Here is a 22,053-nt window from a genome sequence, read left to right as displayed (position 1 = left end):
AATTAGTGAGTTAAAAAGTTATTAAAGCAATAAGGTTGTCAAAATCCTGACTTCTTCCAGCAGGATTAGGATTTGAACTCTGGATATTACTAAACCCAGGGATAATAAAAATTGTGCATTGCTGGATTTGTATATGTATGCTTCAAATTATACTGCATGTAATCCCAAATATGTGCAGTATTATTTTTTGAAAGAACATGGAGTGATGTGGAATTTAATTTAAGTGTAGGCCATGTGTTCATGACAAAGAAGTGGAAATTCTTTTTTAGGTATTACTGCTTTACTTCTGCATTCCACTATAAATTGTTATGTGTTGTCTGGCAGAGCAGATTCAGCCTCAGGGCTTTGCAGTTGTTTAGAGTATCAGCTTAAAGTATCAGCTATTTTAAGCACATGAAAGGCAGAACCCTTGGGTGTTGAAAAGTGTTTTGTTTTGGTTTGTTTTTTGGTGGAAGTTTCTGTGCAGTTGCAATATTCTGTTTCACATTTCTTCAAAAGATGGTTGCCACTTTACTAGATTTTAATTTTTATAGAAACAGTACATAGGCTCCCATTATTAATATAGACAACAGGTTTAGAAGCATTGTAAAACAAAAGGATCTTATCTCTGGCTGATCTTCTAATCTCAGAACAAAGACATAGCATGTGAATATCTCAAAATACCTTGCTAGACTAAGCTGGCAGCATTTTTCAAGTTACTACAGTGTCACTCCCCACATAATACTCTATGTACTTACTGTGATTAAAGCTAACTGTATATTTTCTGGCACAATACGTTTCTCTTGGAGGCTGCCAATTTGTCAGGCACACTCTCATTTCTAGAAACATTTTATGAACATTAAAAGTAATACTTTTGATTTAGTCAAGAGAAGTTCATTTACCATTCTTAGAATGCATGTTTCTTCATTTTGAATGTCTGAATTTTAACGTCATAAAGTTTTAGAAAAGTGGAAACAAAACAATTGATTTGAAAAGAAGTATTTTTCAGATATTTTAAAACTTGTTGGTTTGTTTCAACTCAAAGTGAAAACAAATTGTAGAAGAGCCTATTTCTGCTTAACACTGAAATTCTGGTTACCTTAATTTCCTTTCTTCAGGGCAGGTCCTGTATAGCAAAAGCTTACCAAAAACATGTCAGTTTTTCTAATATTTGTTTATTAGCAAGGAGAAAAATATGAATCTCAATCATTTTTATAAGATGTGCTCCCGTGCATTAACTGTCAACATTCCTCACATGAAATTTTTCTGTCATAACTTAGCCTTATCACAGGACAATAGGATAGCACCTATTGTTTCACTGTTAAAAAACAACATTTTTTTTGTTATTCTGAATCATAATACCTAACCCTACTTAAAGATACTTTCTTGCCCACCACCTCCAAATGTTGGTTTGACAGCCTTTTGTAGATCTAACATTTATAATTTCCTCTACTGAAAGGGATGAAGAACTAATAATCTAACTTAGTCACTCATGAAAAATATTTTCTCCCACTCGCATCTTGCACGTATCTCTGAGTCCTATAGGAACGTGTGATGCAGTCCAGAGCAATAGTGGTGTTTTAGTTTTTCTCAGAACCATTTTCAGCAGAGGACACATACAGCCACAGAAACCACTGATTTTTTAACAACTGATATAAATTTAGCCTGGTATTATTTGCCAAACCATGGGCTAGCAAGATGGATCTATTATTTATTTTCCAATGCTCACTGTAACTGTGCTTACTTTAGTCATTTCAGAATGCATTATTCAGTGTTCTGTAAAAATCAAAACCTGAAGACTGCTTGGAAGCTGACATCGCACACCACAATGACTAGCCATAATATCCTATTGCATCTTCATTCTTTCATTGTTTGTACTTGCTAAAATGCCCTGGCTTCATGTTTATATCCTGATGTAGGTCACGGTTCTGGTTTTAACAAAAAAAAAAAAAAAAAAAAAAAAAAATTAGCTGTTTGGGTTCTGGCCAATTGCTACAACAAATATCTGTAAAATGGGAAGATCTTGTGGAGTGTGCCTTAAGTGAAATGCCCTTGGCTTCTAACTCACTCCTCCTGAGCACTCATTCACTTACTTGGAAGGCTTAATTTGTCATTCATTTGTGAGGCTTTTGTTTGGCTGCTGGACTAAAGAAGCAAAGCTTTACACCTCACTGGACAGAAAGGATAGGCCATCTAATGCTTTGCATGCATGTTTAATTGTTCTTGCATAGACTCACATAGTAGGATAAAAAAGCATTATGTAGCAAAATGAAGGAGTTAAAGAAGTAAAAAATGAAACCAGAAAAAAAATAGAAGGGAGCATTTCTGAAATGTTTCCAGGATAGTCGTTTCATTTGCAAGAAAATGAGTGCACACACAGAAGGATATGATAACGTATGTTTACTGTCAACTTATTTTAAAACAACACTGTGATCTTTTGGTCTGTGATGTTGAAAAGGGATAAGAGAAACTTTTTTTGTATATTTTGGACAGCACATAGTAATGATGATGGTGATGATGATAAAAGAAAACAACAAAGCAGTACTGACAATATGACAGAGAAAGAAAGGGTAGGCTCTTAAGGTTCCTATTACTAAGAAACAACCAGAGAGTAATTCAAGCCTGTTCAAGAGCCTTGAAATCTAAAATGCCTGTTTTTTAATTTCTTAGAAAACTTCACTGTACTCGGAACTACATCCATCTGAACCTGTTCCTCTCCTTCATTCTAAGAGCAATCTCTGTTTTAGTCAAGGATGATATTCTGTATTCCAGCTCCAACACAGCTTCCTGTGCAGAGGATCAAACCTCATGGGTAATAAACCTCATTTACTACCTGGCATAATACTGTTGTGTCACTAAATTTTCTTCCTGGGTCTTTGTAAATATTCAGAAATACCAAGTTGTCAATGTAGACAGTTCTGCGGAGAGTATGACCAGTCAAGAGGTCTGTTAAAAGTAACCAGAGAAGAAGTAAGAGAAGTTATTGTTGGTTTGCATGTCCATGTACGGACAGCAGGTCTATCTGCCAAAACAAGTCACAAACAGCTATAGCTGGGAATAAATATAGCCACTGGGAGATTTTAAGATTAAGAGGAGCGCCATCAGATGGGAAGGGTGAAAGGCAGCTTGTCTGGAAGTGTTCCCGCAGCTCTATCAGGCATCCAGGAACTGGGCAGATACCAGTGGAGGGAAAGAAATATGGAAGGAGGAGTTTCCTTTATCCTTTATTTGCAAGAGTTACCTTTAACAAGTCCTTTGTACTTTCTGAATAGGACAGAATTGCTGTGGCCTGCATTCTTGGCAAATATACTGGATCTGGGGGGATGGTGTTAACTTTCCCCACAGGAGCCCACACAGGGCTGTGCAGCTGGAATGGTGTTGGTATCGCACCACTGTTTTGGCTGTCACTGAGCCGTGCTGCTACAGCATCAAGGCTGTTTCTCCGACCCCTGGCCACAAAGGTGGGGAGGGAACGTATCAGGGACAGCTGGCCTAAACTTACCAACAGGATATTCCATATGATGTCAGGCTCAGCAATAAAAGCTCGGGGCAAAGGAGAAGGGGGAGTTCTTGCTATGAAAGCATTTGTCTTCCCCAAGCTACCACTTGGGGAAGTATTGAGGCCCTGCCTCCCAAGAACTGGCTGAACATCACTCACTGATGGGAAGTAGAGAATACGTTTTTTCTGCTTTTGCATCCATAAGGCCTTTTTTTCCCCGTTAAACTACTCCTATCTCAAACTCACAAATTTGTCTCAACCCCATTCGGAGGAGCAGGAGCAAGAGAGTGTCTGTGTGGTGCTGAGCTGCTTATCAGTGTTAAACCACAACAGCAAGCTAGTGTGTTTACTGCCTTTTCATGCACAAGGGTTAGAAAAATCTCAGGTCTTGCTGCCAAAAGACCAGCAACCATATAATATTCCCCATTCTTTACCTCCTTTATTTCAGCAAAAGAACCCTATACATATTGCTGATGGTGATGATGATAAAAGAAAACAAAGCAGTACTGACAATATGACAGAGATTTAATTCAGAATTAATCAGAATTAATTTACTAGAGTTTAAGCTTTTGAAAATAAAATGCATGGAAGATGTTTTTATACTGATGAAACCACATTATCCCAAAGAGTAAAGTCCTTAGCAGTGACTACCAAGCTGTATGTATGAATCAGTAATCTGGGAGCTTTCCAATGAAGAAGTAACTGTTTTGCATTAGTAGGCCCAAAGTAGGCAATGTATTTAGGCAGACTTCCAGGGGGAGTAAACCACTGTTAAATCCTTCAAAAGTTGGTCAAAGGACCCTCAAATACCATTTGCTTTTTGCAAGTTCTTTTATCCTCCAGTTAATTTTGGCTGCAAAGACTCATACTTTCCTGTTTGAATTTGTCCAGTTCTGTGAACTGTTGAATAATTTCTGTTGTATTATATGTGGGATGATCTGACACCAGATGGGCAGATGTTTTGCCTTGCGCTGGCTGGATCCTATCTTTCTTACATAACAGCAAGCAGGAGTGACCCCTTTCATCATGGGTGTGATATTCCACAGTTCTGCAGCACACAAATATGTTTAAAAGTGCAAACTTCAAAATGTAGGGTAACTAGATCTGAATAACACAGATCCATAATTTTGGCTGGCTCTTTAATGAGAGATAGACTGTTCAGCATCTGGAAATGTGCCAGATACAGGATTAACTGCAGGAGGAAGGGAAAACATTTTAATGCAGGGTTCTGGTATGTAAGTCAAGAATGTAATACAGGGGAGTATGTGTGGTAAATCTATAGGGGAATTTTAAAGGGACTTACAAAAAATCAGACATTCACTGCCAATCTCTTTGTGAGCAGCCATAAACATCAAAGCAAATTTAAACATGCATTTTAAAACACTTAATATTATATTTTCTGGCCCATTACAGTCTGCAATGGATATCCCTTCCATGCATACAAAGTCCAGAGGTAAGGTTAATTTTACCAAACAGGATGGCCAAACTAAGCTGTTTCTTTGGGTTTCTGTCTTTCTCACTGGACAGCTTATGTCATCTGCTGCAGAGCTTTCTCAGGACATGCCTGTCTCTCTTTATGAGCTGTAGAAGAGGCAAGCAGGTGTCTACCTTACACCAGAAACCTACCTTACTTTTAGGCAGCTTACATCAGGTGAAATTAATTCAAGACTTTGGACTCCTCTCTAGTTGTCTGAATGTAGACATGTATACAGGCATGTAGTGTTACTCGGGATGCAGTGAGTTATCCAAGACACCACATGGGCCTGATGATACTTCCTAAAGTATCTCTGGGAGACCCATGCCATTGCGGACCAGCAGCTGGAGGGTGGGGTACCTGAGAGCATTTCACTTAACAGAGACCTGTTTAGACAGTGTACTCAATCACTAAATGAGTAAGTTACTTAGGTATTTGATGTACTTGGAATTTTAACAGAAACAGTGCAGGTATGAAGGGTATTTAAAGTGGGGAAAAGAATAAAGCAGGCAGAAAATAGAAGTTTTATTTAGTCCATTTTGTTTAGTCTGTTACATTCACCGTATCATCACATTTCTCAGCTCAGTCTCAGCAGGAACACTTTTATGTTCAATTCACACATCCCAGATTCCTGCTGGGAAGTGCCAAAGTAGCAGCAGCCAGCACTGTGGAACATCAGCAGAGCAGAAATCTGAAAATTAATTCTGAAGAGCAGTACAGAGACTATAAGTATGGTGGGACTTCATTATATGATACATGTTTATGTGTTTTGTTAATTAAGAAACACTAAAGCATTTTATAAAGGGGAAACATTCATATTTTTTTCTAAGTCTGCTTAGAGAAATCACCATATGAAATTATTCTTCTCACTCTGTTTCCAGTTTAGCCTTTAAAAACTAATAAAGCAATTGCTTTATAATTTTTACTGTTAGGAAGACAGATTAAATTTTAATGTATTTATTAGCCACCTAGTGGACAATCACTTAATCTAACAGCCATTTATTAACTAACTATTGTAAATGTGTGCTTTTTTTTTTCTTAGAGTTCGATTTCTTTTTATACTGTAACATTTAAAATGTCTCAATTTGCTTGACTGAGGGAAAATAATTTCTACTGAACCTGGGACTAGCATTACATGGAGAGTTAAGATGTGTAGTATATTAATAACAGAAATATACAGCATCTTTCCTGCAATAACTTTGACCCCTGTTCTCACATTTCAGGTGGGCTGCAAGGCTATTTTAGTCTTTTTTCAGTATGGTGTTATGGCAAACTTTTACTGGCTATTAGTTGAAGGACTTTACCTCCACATCCTCCTTGTGCTAATATTTTCCCCCAACAGACACTTCACAGTCTATCTGCTGATTGGATGGGGTAAGAACTTAAGCATCTTCCAACAATATATATGCATATATATATATATTTAATGTGTGTATTAATCAAATTCAGTATAGTATACCAAGGTAATGATGCAGTTTCTGTTGGATGACTTTGGTCCGTGGGCATGAGCCCTTGGGCACATTAGTTCTTCTGTTCAACTCCAGTGTAGGTACAGCCACTGTGGCATGGAGGAGAGTGGGCACAAAACCTCCATGCTCATCCCACTAGTTCCTGGAGACCTCTAAATGATAGCTTGCTTCTTGGCTGGCTCTGACCTCTGCCAATCTGTACTCCCTGACAACACTCATGGGTTGTTCAGGGATGAGATGGTGTGGGACTGCAACCACAAAACATTATGATTCAGGCTGTCCTAATTTGGTGGGGGAGGGTGGAGAGGAAGTTTAGCTGCACAGCAACAAACTACTTGCCTTTTATAATAATATTTTCCATCTATTTCTAAATACACGTTCCTTTCACTTACAGAAAGTGCAATGATATATCTATATGGAGAAGTTTAAAGCTTCCAGTAATAAGTGGTCATAAAGCATTAGGTATTGCTTGGAAATGAGAATAAACCAGTGTGTGGGAATGGTTCCTTATGAAATGATTTACTCTTTGGTTTTATATTGTAATCCTTGCAAATACACTGGGAATGCCTTATTTGTATCTATATCCTTACAGGTCACTTTGACAGCTTGAAAGAAATCTAAGACACATGCTTTGTGTCTTAGTGGTTATAGCTACATTTTTATAAGAAATATGCTCAGAGTATTTGAAATATTCCCCACAGTGTTCGAAACACATTGCTTACATCATATAGCTTGTCAGACGGACCTCTCCCTCCATTTACTAAGCTGTTTACTACTTGATGCATATTTGGGAAATAGATGCTTACTAGCAAGGTGGATTTACTTTCTTATGATCATTCTCTAAACCTCTTTTCTTCTTTTTCTTTTTTTCTTTAGGAATTCCTACCATATTCATTATTACATGGACAGTGACACGGATTATTTTAGAGGACACTGGGTAAGTATGTCAGAGAGGGAAAGCTTACAGCCTCCATCTGTGCCCATTCTAGTCTTGCCTTGGATCTGGTGCTGTTCATCCTAAGGTAGTTTGCTGTTCTGAATGAGAAAAACACATACCTTAAAATTTCAGAAATGGCAGTAAAGGGACAAGTGTTTAAGAGCCCTTTGGCATGCAGCCTATACTTCCTGTTTATTTGGAAATGCTGAGGGCAGGAGTGGGCAGAGACAGGTTATTACATGTTAACACCTTGAAATGTTACACCTTGAAACCCACATGAAGAGCTATCTGCCTTGGAAGTCAAACTGTTTAAAATAGCAGTGGGGGTCCTTGAGTTCAGTGCTGTCATACAGTGTTGTAAGGTGCTGGGCATCCTATTTGCTAACTAGCAATGCAAAAGATTGAAATCTATAATTTTTTTGGTATATCTAAAATGCATTCTCAGAAAAGAAGCAATGTAATGCAAACATATGTAAGATGCCTGTATTCAGGTGAAACTGTCACTAACTAGAGCTAAGCCTGGCTCTTGGCATGTGAAGGTGAGCTGAGATAAGAGTTTTGTAGGAAGATGAGACTTCCTTCTGCTAGCCCCAAGGAATGGGAGAGCATTCCTAGTTAGTGGGGCAAATGGGTTTCACACTCCCGTTTTTTGGATCTGGCTAATATTTTTCAATTGACTCTGTTTTTAAACTGAAAAATCACGTCCTAAATAATTTCTAAGTTTTCCTTGCAAGACCTGTAACATGTAGACCAAAGGCTAACTTCTTCCTCCTTCATTGTTACTATCGCAGCTAGAGGAATTCTGAAGGGTATTGCTGTTGCTTCAAATTAATCTTTCAGAGCATACATTCTCAGAGTACTCACCAGAATTGTTGAGCTGACAGTGAAAATTAAATTTTAATTTTTTCAGACAAAGTTTCAGGTTCAGTCTCATATTTTCCTAAATCAGTTCCAGCCATCTGCAACCTAAATATCCCACAAGGAAATTATGTCATTTAAATTGTATCTGTCAGTTGCTTTAGATCTTCCCGCTACCTAGAGGCTGTTGTTAAGCGCTTACTGTAGAAGTATCCTGACTCAAAGTGAAACTAAGCTTACTTTCCCTAAAGGCCAATGATCTCCATAATTTCTAATGGCATGGTCCAGTGCATGGTGTTTCAGCTGATTTGAATATGCATATTGAAAACAGGGAAACAAAAGTAAACACGGAAGAAAATAAATACCAAATTCTAGGCTAGAACATTATTTTAGTGCTCTTTGACTTGTATATACCAAATACTTCTCTTCATAGGTCATGCTTGACAGATGCTATTAGTGTCAACACCATTTTCCCTCTTTTTTTTTTGTAGTTGCTGGGATACAAATGAGCATGGTGGTCCCTGGTGGGTTATACGAATACCAATTTTAATTTCTATTATAGTAAGTAAACTTTGAAGCATGAATTATATTATCAGTTCAGCACTGTGCAGTGTATATAGCCATTATTCTTCACTGCTAGTTACAGACAGGCCAGAATTCTGTTTTAATGAAAAGAAATTGCACTGTAGGAGACACGTTAAACAGATGCCAGAGCCATTAAAATTTGTTGCCTTCAAAATTTATCTGCCTCCTATTAAATGAACAGTTGCTTTTATTTGTATGTTGTTCTTTCTTTAACATCCCTTCTGTTTATGAGCCTGGGGGAAGCAAAAATCTAATTACACTTTTCAATGAAATGCAGATTTGATTTTGCTTGTAAATAGATAGCCCTGCAACTAAGAATCTGATATTATTGCAGCCATAAAAAAATATAGCTGTGTATATCTTTCTTTAATTGGTAGTCTACTGAAATACATAATGAATCTGAAATATTTGCAAAAGAATACTGTTTGAGAATGTTTCATGGAGCTTTTCATGTGTGGAGCTCATTAGATTTACTGGAGTAGCGTAATAAAATTCCTGTTCATTGTGATGATTGTGTAATTAAATTTGGGCATAATAATCTATTGTTTATGTCCATTTCTGAAAATAGTCACAGTGCAAATTAATTCATTTCAGATACATGTGCTTTGTTTTTAACATTTCAGTCAGAAAAGTTAAGGCATTATTAGGTAACACAAGATTTCAAGAGTCCAGACTAGTCCAGCATTTACACTTGGGCTTTCCTTTCAATCTGTGCCTACTGAAAATCATTTTGAGAGAACTTCCTATCATTTTCATCAGAGTGAATTCTACAGTGTTTAAAGAGAAACAGAGTACATATATGTGTGAAATGACATGAATAAGGACCCCCAGAAAAGACATTTTATTATACAAAGTAATAGGTGTTCAACAGAACTACAGCATGAAGAGGATACGTGTACCTCCAAAGGAGCTGGAGGATGGAGGATGGTGCAGAGAAAAGAAAATATACTCAAAGATGAAAGCAAAACAAACCACCTGGTGTTTACAGAAAGATAAAAGCCTGTTCTCTGGAGGTTCTATTTAAACAGCTATCTGGTAGACAGATGAGACTTCATGTGCCAGAAAGCAGTGCAACTCCAAAGAAATCCTAGACCAGGAGACCTAAGTTATCCAAGTGTTCATTGGCAGACTTGAACTCCAGCTGGATCTTAGCTTAGACTAGTAAATGCATCGGGATTTAAGAAAATGGAGTACTAACTGGTCAAAAGTCCAATGTATCATAAAACGTGGATGCTAATCATGGAGGTGAAGGAACAGCCTTGCTCCATTTTTATACGGGTTCTATTACTGCTGCCATACAATGGGATTGTATGACATGCAGAAACATTTTGCAAATGACCTTTTCTGGTTTGCCAGATGTACATGTTTAGAATCTGCTGTTGCCTTCCAGAGATGTCTCATCTTAAGCAGCGTGTTTTAGGGATGAGAGCAGCTAAAGATGGCCAAGTGGTTCTGCAACATGATGTACTGTGTGAAACCACTTAGTTCTCTGATTAGATGAGTCTCCAGAAAATCTGATCACTTTCACATTTTGTGTTTAGGAAGTTAAGCTGTTAAAGGAGAATTCAGAAGTACAGGAAGTTATATAAAGCAGCAATATTCACCCTTTCCTGCTGGATAAGTAACATAACTTACTGGAGCATCAGCCTGCAGACATCACATTCGTTGTGGCATCTAGGATGCCATACAGGTTTACTGCTGTGCAGAGTGCAATCATAGAGTAAAAGTAGCTAGTGAATGTCATGTAAAATCAGTCATTGATGAGTGAAAATACTGCATTCATGGGAAAATCATTTTCAATATATATAAGTATTTTCAGTTACCTTTAAGAAAAAATAAAATTTGAAGATACAAGTCTTTGAATAATAAGGTCAGTGCTGCCTCCCATTCAAGGATGAAAATAGATCATTGCAAGTTCTTTGAACAGGAGTTGTGAAAGTCATGACATTTCTGAATGGAAGTGCCAACGTCATGCTCACACAGAGCCTTCAGTCCGTTCTTGAGAATGTAGAAGGACTGGAAAACTTAGAATAGTGAAAAGAATGATGAGTAACGAATGGTTTCATTATTAGGAAGGACAAAGACTTACAATTAGTCAATTAGATGGGCAAAGCAGGATTCTGAGTGAAGCTGGATTTCAGGAAAATAAAGGAGAGTAGAACACGAGTTGAAAACCATTACGGACTGTCTTATGTAATGGCATGGAAGAAAAAGACAGAGAATGGGTGATACTGAAAATCTTTAAGATCAGGAAGAAGAGTAAAGAAAAAGAGTAGAACAGAGCCTTTTTGTGAAGATGATGCCATGAATACAATTTTGAAAGAAGGAGGAAATCAAATAGTAGTTAAGGAGCAGTAGTTTAACTGCATTTGATTTATATGAAAGTCCATTTTGTCTTCATGCCATATTCACTCTTTTCCATTGACTTCTCTGTTACCTCCTAACATTTTCACTGGTTAGAAGACTGTATTATCTATATTGTTATCATCCAACAATAAATAGTCTGGTAAGAGCAAGTTCTGAAGTCACTTCTCAAAGTGGGAATGGCGTCAGTTAATGCAGTGTGTCAGAAGCCTTCCCTGGCATCTCATTCTGACAATATTGGCTTGAGAAAAGTTAACTGGCAGGTTTCCATGCTTCATGCTGTACACATTTCAAAGTTGTTTAATTGGAGATGACTATTCCAGACAGTTAATTTGGAGTACCACCCATTTGGCAAATGCTTCCACAGCTTCCTTCTCCATACTTCCACTATAATAAACTGCTTTCATTTGAGAAAGAGTGGTGAAAGGTGTTCAGGTGGAAACAGTACTTACGTTACTTCAAAGTATCTGAAAAATGTTCATCTTGTTATCTCACGTTGCAGCTAGTGTAACAGACTAAATAGCAAGAGAGAAACAATATGAAAATAGTTTAAATGATGAATGCTCAGGCCACATGTTTAGATTCAAAAACTCAGAAGTCAGCAACTAAAACAGGGTATCAGCAGCATCTTGGTGTTATTCCAGCAAAGAGCCATCATTTGTCATCACTCTTGCAGTTTCTCTGAATTCACTTTATCTTCTTATTTAACTGTTCTTAGCTACTCATTTAACAATATGCATATTCTATTCTATTTAGAGATATCATGCTCAAAGGATCTTCACAAAATCACAGAATGGCTGAGGTTGGAAGGGACCTTTGGAAATCCTCTGGTCCAAACCCCTGCTCAAGCAGGGCCACCCAGAGCTGCTTGCCCAGGACCATGTCCAGGTGGCTTTTGAAGATCTCTCTGGGAAACTCGTTTCAGTGCATGGTTATGCTCAGTAAAAACATGTTTTTTGATACTCAGGCGGATACTCCCATGTTTCAGTTTGTACCTACTGGCTCTTGTCCTGTCGTTTTACAGGACTGAAAAGCCGCAATACTAAAAGTGAAATTTCAGGGCACAGCTTGTTTCATATTTCATTGAAACGTATTATTCTAGATCAGATGTATATTTTAAAGGATTTTAACAAATTATTTACTCAATTATAATCTTACAGAAATTAAATTGCTGCACTGCAGTAAGGCAGTGGCAGTTGCCACTTTTAGATCCCAATACCATTTCCTCTGGCTGGATTTACAAGGTTGGTAGTGTCAAGGAGTGTTACAAACTCCAAACAAGAACACATGTTTTTCATTAATCCAAAATTGTGCTTACAGAGAGAAAGAGACGTGTTTGAAAACAGATGTAAAGGTAGTACATGAATGACAGTCAAGAATGTGAGTCACCTGTGTCTAGTTTGGCAGCTGATACGATGCCTCAGAAACCAAAAGGATAACAGTTGTAGTAGAATGACTATTGCAGTAGAAAATAGGGAAACCTGTCAAGAACAATAAGTTATTCTGCTTCTGTGCAAATGCAGAGTAAAGATTTTTTTTTCTATTTTCTTCTATTTTGTGGCTAACAAATATAATGAAGTGGAAGCTCTCTCCTTGTTCACAAATAATAGCTCCAGTGCATGTACCGTACCAAATGTGTCTCCACTGATCACTATGCTGTGATATGTAATTCTGTGGATAAAATCAGCAAGAATACTGGCTGCTACCTATTACTTTTATAGGAGACTTTAATCAAGTAAAACTTGAAATTTGTCTTCCTCCTGAAAAAGGTGTGTTGCCTTCATTAAAGGCCTTCATTAAAGGCCTATATTTTAACGTCTTCTTTTTAATTTTTTTTCTTCAAAAATACTGAAGTCTCCCAGCTTTTTATTTAATCCCTGTCAGTTTCTGTCACTTCACATTACCTGTCATTTCAAACAAAGTATAGAGTACAGAGGAATATGCAGTTGTTACAATCACAGTTCATTTATTAACAACACACATTGTACTGGGTATTTCAGAGAAGACACAAAAACTCATTCAACTTGAAAACTTGGTGAACACAAGATACCTGAAGCCAACAAAGATACCATGGGAATGAGATTTAGGATCTACAGAATTTTTATCTTGAATGTTCTAGACTGATCAGGGACTGATCATAATGTTTATAACGAAATGCCTCCATTCTCCTTCCATGAAAGAAGACAATACTACTGTTCCATCTCAGAGAATGGTTATGAGGACAAAATCTTCAACTGCAAGGATTCAGTTGCTTCATACATCATTGTTCATCAGTACCCAAGGCAGACAGATATGTGAGAGGCCATCTCCATGCTTGATGGGAGTGGGCAGATCACCCATGCAACAACCTTCTCTTCCCCTAATCCAGACAGAAAATAATAAAAGTCAAGATGAGAGGCAAGACAGGGTCAAAACTATATGGGACTTGTGTTGTCCTTTGGGCTTTCAGTTGTGAATCCACAGGAAAATTTAGGGCAATGCTTGATGGCACCAAATCACATCCCATGTCCCATCCTGCCAAGAAATCTGTCTTGAGACCAGTTGAGATTTTGGAAGGAGGTCACTGCTGACAAGTGGGGCTTTGAAAGGCTTTTGCCAGCCAGACTGGAACTGGTAGCCATGTAGAGGTGCACTGGATGTAACAAAGCTAGTGAGGCAGAAAACAGACAATAGGTTTGACAGTGTAGAGCTTAACATGTTCTGGCAGGAAGTACACAACACTCACAGCTGAGTGGATTAGTCTGACTTGATAAGTTTTTCTTTGTGCTGTGTATGGAACGGAGAAGTCAGAAATCACTGTTCTATTTGTTTTCTTTGCAGTTGAATTTTATACTTTTCATTAGTATTATAAGAATCTTACTGCAGAAGTTAAGATCTCCAGATGTTGGAGGAAATGACCAGTCACAGTACAAGTGAGTCATAATTTCAGACATTACATACAGAACCAAAATAATCTTGGTAAGATTTACTGTGCTGAAACCTGTTAGCAGCCATTGCTATAATACTGTAACTACATTTAATTCAGGAGTACCTAACTTTTAAATGTGGTTTAATAAATATCTTAACATTATGTTGAAATAGAGATTAACTTTTTTTCAAATACCCAATTCAGTAAAAAAATAAGCAATTTCATAAAGGCCAACAACCTACTCTTGAATTTGAGTTTAGTTCCATGAATGAATATGCTTATGCAAAAAATATGAGGAGTACTATCTTTCTTTTAATGTATAGTTATTACATTTCAAAATTAAAGAAGTTTTTGGAAGATCAGAATTTATTGCTTCAACTTACTTTAAAATATTTTTTTTCATTTCCAAAATACATTTTAATATTTACATATATTTTAAGAGCTGAAAGGAAGTGATGTTGTTCTCAGAAATTAAAAAGAAATAGCATCTTTGATTTAAAATAGCATATTTGTTTTTCCAGAGAAAAAAAAAAGTTTCTGATTTAGATCAACATAATTTCTGTTTAGGCTTTCTTTTTTTGTGTTTCAATTTCATCATTTAATCCTAACATCTGTTATTTCCACAGCTTTAGAATCACAGAATTTTGGGGGGTAGTTTAAATACATTACTAAAATTGTATTTGTTCTTTGTTATATTACCATATCAGTTATTATTATTTATCATAGTAACTGCTGAATACTGTAACCTAGAATTGAGATTCTGTTTTACTATGTCTTATTTGAAAACCCATATATAGACACCGAATTGGCACTTTTTGACACTAATATGATGTTTCAATGACAAAAAGTAAAATGAATGCTGAAAATTCAAACCCATGTAAATGTCATTTGGAAATGGGCTACTGGATAATACCTCTTTTCTCTAGTTAAAAAATACTAAATTCCTGTTCTAAAACAGCTAGGATCATAGTGTGCTGCAGTAAAGGATAACTTGAAAGCCAAGAAGACATTTTGTGTTTGACAATGTATGGCACATTTAAATGCAAAAAGAATTTTGATGCATCAAGATGCTACTAGATAGGTAGAAGGCTGTGCTTCATAGTGCCTACACAGTTCCTTTTTTGTGTGTTTGTTGAATGAATTAATTGAACATCCGGGAGAGTTAAATCAACCTAGAAGAAATTATGCAGACACCGCAGTATTATTTAACACAACGATATATATAAATATATGTATAGATTTAGATATAGATATACGGGCAGGAATCTGCTCAAGTTTACTTCTTGTGAAACAAACTTTTCTTTGTTTCCCTGTGGTATTTACGTATTTTATGAAAATGAGGCATTCTCTAGCTATCATTATCATTATCATTGTGTCCCATTATTTTTGACAGCTTACTGTAGTGCTTGTGATATTTGTCCTTCATTGTTAGGCCTGTGAATTCTTTGCTTTTAGCAATTGATTGCCTGATTAAGCGTGGATTGGATGGTCTTTAGCAGATACCCATGGGAACAGTGGAGTAACCTCCTCAAGAAATAGTGCTTCTATAGAATTAAAGGTCTAGGAGGCTCATTTTTCAAAATGCAAATGCACTTTCTAAAATACAAAGAATAAAGCTATTTTTGCCTGGCTCTGTCCTTCAATAAAATGTAAATGAAGTATACAGAAAGTTATATCACCTAGACAAAAATTATTTAAAGAATGAATTGGAAGTGAAAGATGAGTTTAAAACAAATACTACTTGTTTCAAGTCACTGTTTTTCTTCCCTTCCTGTGTGTCCCATTTGCTTATACCTTGTTCTGTCCTTTTTATTGCTTATTTTACTTTTGCAGTGGGAAGGGTTAAGTTGAAATAAAATCAGTTTTCCACTTCACTTGGGAAAATGGGAAATTTGCTGACATCATCATCTTCAGTTGTAAATGAATTTCTTCTGCCACAGAAGCCCTATTGGTCTCACTTTCTGGTATCTCCTTTAAGTGTGTGGGTTTTACTATTCTTGAGAAACTTCGCTGTCAGAACTGATTATTTCCACATAGACAGATGCAGCCTCTGGAACACTATATGCAAAGGAAGGCCATGAGGACTGACACAGAAAAAAGTAAAACTGCTTGTAATGCTGTGACTTTTTTCTGTTAAAATAGGTGAAATCACAGCAGCTTCCTTTCTTTGTTGAATCAAGTTATATTAATCAAAACAGTGATGAATTCTGGGACTCAACATTACAATTTCTTGAATTTCGTCTGATACCAGACATCCATAATCATGCATGACTGGTCCTGTATAATCTATAAAACTGATGTTATTAGAGTGCATTGAGTGACAGATAAGGGATAATTAGCAATTCAGCATCTTAGTGGATTCACAGGCAGTTTGTCAAAATTGCCCAGTTTAATAATTTAAAGTTCTTCTTAACTTCAGTAGTGTCTCATGCTAAATTGTATTAAAGAATTGATGATATTACAATGATTCATGGGTATATGCTTCATACCATCAGTATAGTTATGAGGTTTTAGGAACTGGGGATAAATCTGAAATTTCTGATGAAAATTTCACAGCTGAGATTATTCTGGATTGCATCTTTGAGGTACTGTTTCCATACTGTGCATATGAAATGTACAGGCAAACCTTACGGTTACAAATGTAAAGGAAATGAAAATACTAATTTCAGGACATAGACCTTAACTTCCACACAAGAGAAAATGTCTGTATGATTTTGCAGGAAGGAAATATTTCTTTCCACTATTAACCTTTTATGCCAAGTAAAAAATGTCCCGAAAGGCCTGATCACAGCTCGTGATGCTTTGTCAAACATGGTCCTATGGAATAGAATCATAGAATCATAGAGCCATAGAATGGTTTGGGTTGGAAGGGACCTTAAAGACCATCTAACTCCAACCCCAGAGGCTGTCCAGAGGTAAACAGGAAAAGGGTCTTTTGGTTTACAGAGGCCTTGCAGCTTTTTATCAGCTTATAGAAGACTACAAGATCCGTAAGATCAAATACAGCATGTAACTGCACACATTAATTTATTATGTTACTGTGTGGCTAATCTCATAGCAAGCTTGAAAGGAAAACAATTTTCAATAAATGTAATTTACTAACTGTTAATAAAACTGAAGTTATATTAGGTTTATCAAAACAATGTTGCATCAGGTTCTTACCTTAGTAAAATAACAATTTATCATTAAAGTCATTTTCTTCATTTATTTTTCTGTTTTATTTACCCAGGAGGCTTGCAAAATCCACATTGTTGCTTATTCCATTATTTGGAGTTCACTACACAGTGTTTGCTCTGTTTCCTGACCGCACTTCCAACAATTATAAAATAATCTTTGAGTTGTGTTTGGGATCTTTTCAGGTAAATTTTAAGCTTTTTATTCAAGCTTTATTGACTTAGGTTAATGCTGCATGCTAACTAATAAATATTGTCTGTTTCCAGGGATTGATTGTTGCAGTCCTGTATTGTTTTTTGAACAGTGAGGTAAGTCTCACCTTTCTTACTGAGGATGTTAGCTATTGTTTTCAATAAACATACGTGTCCTAATAATTACATTCTATGCAACATGAATCTGATTTATTAGATTTAGTAGATTTAGCAGATGTTTGCATTCCTGCTTATAGAATTTACGTTTCTGTGCAACAGGAGAAATTAGTGTACTTGGGTGAAGACTTAAGAGCCATTTGAAATCTAATTCCATGGAAATCGAAGTGTTAGTAAGGGCATCTTTATGTGGTGTGAACTAATTCTAGCCTTTGTACAAGCAATGTGTATTGTGCAAGTGAGGTGCAACAAGACTAGAATTTGATCCGAAACCTGAAGCATCTTTTAGTAGGTATTTAAGGATAATTTGTGAGAATCTAACCCCAGCAGAGCAGCAGGTTTTCAAAACTGCTCGGCATGTAGCAGCTTTTCTCATCTTGACTAAGGAAGATGGAAGGAATTCCTGTTGATTCCTTCCTTGTTCCAGCTACTTTTTAAGGTACAATATACATTAAATAGCATTCAGTGTATGACAGGAGGAATCTGTCTGAAGAAGACGCTTGCTTGCACAGGGAATCGACATACAGGTCTCCTGAGTGCTAGTTTGGTCTTTAGTATTCATGAGATGCCTTATTTGGGCCTAATAACTTGATTTGGTTTTAAGTACAAGTGATTAATAACTAGCTAGTATTTTAATAAAAGCCACTATGGCAGCACAAGTGATGCAAATCTGATTTTGAAAGTGGTCCTGGCACTTCTTCTCACAGACAGTGTAGGCACAGTCTTCTCCTCAATTTTGTTAAACCTGTTTAGAAGCTGTTTCCAGAGCTCCCCATCTGATAGCCAATAAATGTGGAATAGTTCCTCACATAAAAAGGATGTTTTCAGACCATCTTGTGCATTTACTTTTTAACACAGGTGCAAGGAGAGCTGAAAAGAAAATGGCGGAGTTTGTGCTGGAAGCAGACAGCAGGCAGAGATTACAGACTCCACAGCTCTTCAATTTCTCGAAATGGATCAGAAAGTGTTTCTCAGCTCCACCGCAATTCAAGGGCTCAGTCATTTATGCAGACAGAGACCACCATGATCTAAGTCAGCTATGTTCCCCAAAACATGCAAAAACTGTGGGATATATCATTTGTTATATGCAGCTTGATGTGCTATTTTCTAAAATGTAAAAATTAGTACTTTGCTTTTCTACATGTTGGTATTTGGGAAATTGGTTTGTGCAGCCAACCAGGTAATAACAGAAACACCTGCCCCATGGATACTTTCTGCCTTTTTTTTTCTTTTTAATGACATTCACATTAATTCTGATGTTCTCTTGCCATTTACTAGCCGTAACTATTCAAAAACTCGTTTTCTATAATGGTCCCTTTCACCTCCAACCAGTCTATGAGATAGATGTGTGGGATCCCGTTCAATGCAGACTGTTTTGGTACATGTTGAAAAGGTTATGAGGGGAAGGAGGAAAATTTCTTACATTATATTTATACTTCAGGTAGCATTTATTTCCTTAAGGACCAGGAAATTCCTTCCTAATTATGGAAAACAAAAGAAAAATATAAGGCTATAATTAATTACACTGGGAGTTTAATGTACTAATCCAGGAAATCATTAACATCATAAAGGGAAAAAAAAAAAAAAAGAAAAAAAAAAGTAGTGCTTCTTGGCTAATTGTATGAATTTCAAAGATGATGTTCCACAGAGTTTGATTCCTATCCTGTTGACCCCTTTGAAAGTGCCTGGTTTTTATGTTTTGGTGCAGAAAGTAGGATTACCTTTGCAGTCCACACAGAAATGGCTACTGTAGTAGTTTCGATTAAAACATCAGCATTTGACAATAGTGCTGTTGTAATCACCAGTTGTACTCTTCTGTTTAAAATCAAAGAGATTTGTGTTGATATTTTATTAAACAAATTTCTGGAGAGGTGCTTTATTGCTAGGGCAGTCTGGCATAAGATAAATAGCCTTGGATTATATTACCCACTGAAAGTATCATTTTTATATAATAGTTTTGTTGAAATATATCTCTAGAACTACATACTTGGCAGCTAAAACAAGGAATATTGCAATAAAGATACAACTCCCATTTAAGGAATAATACAAGTTTTTTAAGCTTAATTCTATTCCTTATCTATCTAAGCTGATTTAATATTCAGTCCTGCCCATGACTCCAGCAAAAATAAAAAATAAAAATAAATAATCACGATCCCTAAAAATTACTATAAAAGGCATAAATAGAAGGAATTCTCAACAACACCAAACCTCTTATGTAGCCACTTTCTAAAAGAAGATGTAGAACTGATAAGTTCTTACAAATACACATGGAACATTTGCAGTCTTAAAAGAAATAAACCCAGTGATGTTTACTTCTCATGTCATGCTTCACCATGTCAACTCTAAATTTGCATGAGTGCCTCTGATTGATAAAAGCAATTGCACTGGTATTTCAGATAATAGATCATAGGGAGCCAGCAGAATCCAAGGTGTATAATATTGCCAGGGAAAGCAAAGAATGGCAGCAAGGGTATGTCTTGGCAGGCATACATGTACACTCCTGAACATCTTAACAAGACTGGGAATATTGTTGGCAGCCATTACAATGTCTGTACACCTCTTGTTCTGATTTATTTTAGTTATTTATCTGTCAAACACAATTTATTTTTGATGGGGTTACCCTGGAGTGATACATTGTTATGTCAGATCAAAGAGAGAAAATGCTCCATGACTGTCCCATGGGCTGCTCTTGAGAGTGTTGCATGACACCAACCTCCATGTAGTACGTATTGTTTGAGTTAAACAATAATCAGTTGATGTATTGTTACTTTGCCAAATTTGACTTTAAAGAAGTTAGCAATCACCTTCAGTTAGTCAGAGTGATATAGACTTGTCACTTGGTGAACTATGAAATCCTGGAGTGAAGTAGGCTGCCTAACGGCAGTCCTGCAGGGTCAAAATATAAACCCCTTCACCTGTATTTAAACCATATACATTCATATTCCCAAAGGCTTTAGTCTCAGAAACATCTACTAACCTTTAGGCTTTCTTCCTGGATCTCTAAACAACCTTATCAACAAACTGCAAATATATGAAGACACATTTGATCTTGGGGCCTGCTCCTGTACCTCAATTAAATGCATCTACACACTTTAGGCTTCTTTGCCTGAAGTGTCATTGGGACTGCTCAGCTCCCTGAGATTTTGAAATGCACAATGTACCTTATTTTTCCCCCCTGGATTTTCTAGAGTGGACAGGTGCACCTGACAAGCATTCAAACACACTTATCTTTATGTTCAAAGGAGGTTCTTTGAGTTGACACACAGAAAGAAAAACATTATAGAAATAGAGATTTCAAGCAATCAGTTCCATCAGTCTATTTTGCAAGAGGACCATGACATGTATTTAGAATTCATGGTATCCTAGAGAGAACTATCTTTATAAAACCCAGAAGGCACTGTTCTTACTTCACTTTACTTCCAGAAAATTCTGATCTTCAGATAACCTTATGCAAAGTGCCAGCATCAACCCCCTCATCATGGGATCTGCTTGACTTTCAGCTGCCTTTTCACACACAGGTACACAATATATTAAATTGTATGTACAAACTGAAAATCACTTGATGAATCTAGTACTTGATCAGTGTTTTGCATCTTTACAATGCACAGAAACAAGATAGTTTCTCATGGCTTTGTTTTGCATTTGATGTTGCACAAAACTGGAGTTAAATGTTCCTGCTTTTTGCTTTGGTACTCTTGAGGGTCAAAAGGACAATACAAGAAAACATAATTCAGCCCTCTCTCATCCCTAAACATAATTCTTAGGCAGGCATATGTTTAGCTCACATGGCCTTGTCACTTAGTTCTCCTGCTCCTCTTTATTCCTTTACTACCTTTCTCCCTTTGGTGAAAGGGTCCAAACTGAGTCATAAATTCTTCAGAGCAGGAAACCTGTTTGGCTTTTTTGTGCCCATTGAAAAGCCATTGAATGGCTTTGAATGGTGGCACCATTCATTCTTAGTGATTTGTATCAGCATTATCTGCTGATGATGCCTGAGGGACAGTGACAGATTACTCTCCAGTTGCTAACCATGACCTAAATCCAAGAGTTGACTTAAAATTTCCTTTTCAGAATTGAGGATTTCAGCTAGGTGCTTGATAAACTCAGGTGAAATTAATCTGTCCTGGTTTAGGTATCTAAAAGCTAGATGTCTTTTTCTGAGCTAAAGACTCTTTTTAAGTGCCTTCAGTAGTCATCATAGAGAAATAGGCACTAGCTATAAATGATTCATCCTATGTTCACTTGCTCAAGCATGTAAACTAAACGACCTTTTTCTCTGTACTTATTATAAAATGAGCCTAGAATAGAATAGAAAAGAAAAGAAAAGAAAAGAAAAGAAAAGAAAAGAAAAGAAAAAAGAAAAGAGAAAAGAAAAGAAAAGAAAAGAAAAGAGAAAAGAAAAGAAAAGAAAAGAAAAGAAAAGAAAAGAAAAGAAAAG

General features: G+C 36.6%; 1 protein-coding gene and 1 long non-coding RNA gene across 2 annotated transcripts in view; one reads left to right on the top strand and one right to left on the bottom strand.

The window, feature by feature from the left end:
• The window catches only part of VIPR2 (vasoactive intestinal peptide receptor 2), a 60,772-nt gene extending 41,002 nt beyond the window's left edge, over positions 1–19,770 (top strand). Inside the window, exons 6-13 of the mRNA XM_035318048.1 lie at positions 2,650–2,791; positions 6,176–6,326; positions 7,298–7,358; positions 8,708–8,777; positions 13,986–14,077; positions 17,303–17,432; positions 17,514–17,555; positions 18,474–19,770. Of these exons, the coding sequence (XP_035173939.1) occupies positions 2,650–2,791; positions 6,176–6,326; positions 7,298–7,358; positions 8,708–8,777; positions 13,986–14,077; positions 17,303–17,432; positions 17,514–17,555; positions 18,474–18,647 (862 nt within the window). The 3' untranslated portion in view covers positions 18,648–19,770. The remainder of the gene's footprint in view (positions 1–2,649; positions 2,792–6,175; positions 6,327–7,297; positions 7,359–8,707; positions 8,778–13,985; positions 14,078–17,302; positions 17,433–17,513; positions 17,556–18,473) is intronic.
• Positions 1,673–21,154, bottom strand: LOC118162093. Its single transcript, XR_004748286.1, has 3 exons — positions 20,955–21,154; positions 18,635–18,643; positions 1,673–1,683 (listed from the first exon to the last, which is right to left on the bottom strand). It is a non-coding gene; the product is annotated as an uncharacterized LOC118162093 (long non-coding RNA).
• Positions 21,155–22,053: the final 899 nt, after the last annotated feature.

This window comes from Oxyura jamaicensis, chromosome 2, assembly GCF_011077185.1.
Source record: "Oxyura jamaicensis isolate SHBP4307 breed ruddy duck chromosome 2, BPBGC_Ojam_1.0, whole genome shotgun sequence".
Taxonomy (NCBI): Eukaryota; Metazoa; Chordata; class Aves; order Anseriformes; family Anatidae; genus Oxyura; species Oxyura jamaicensis.
The sequence above is the reverse complement of the archived record's forward strand: the minus strand, read 5'-3'. Positions and strand labels throughout refer to the sequence as shown.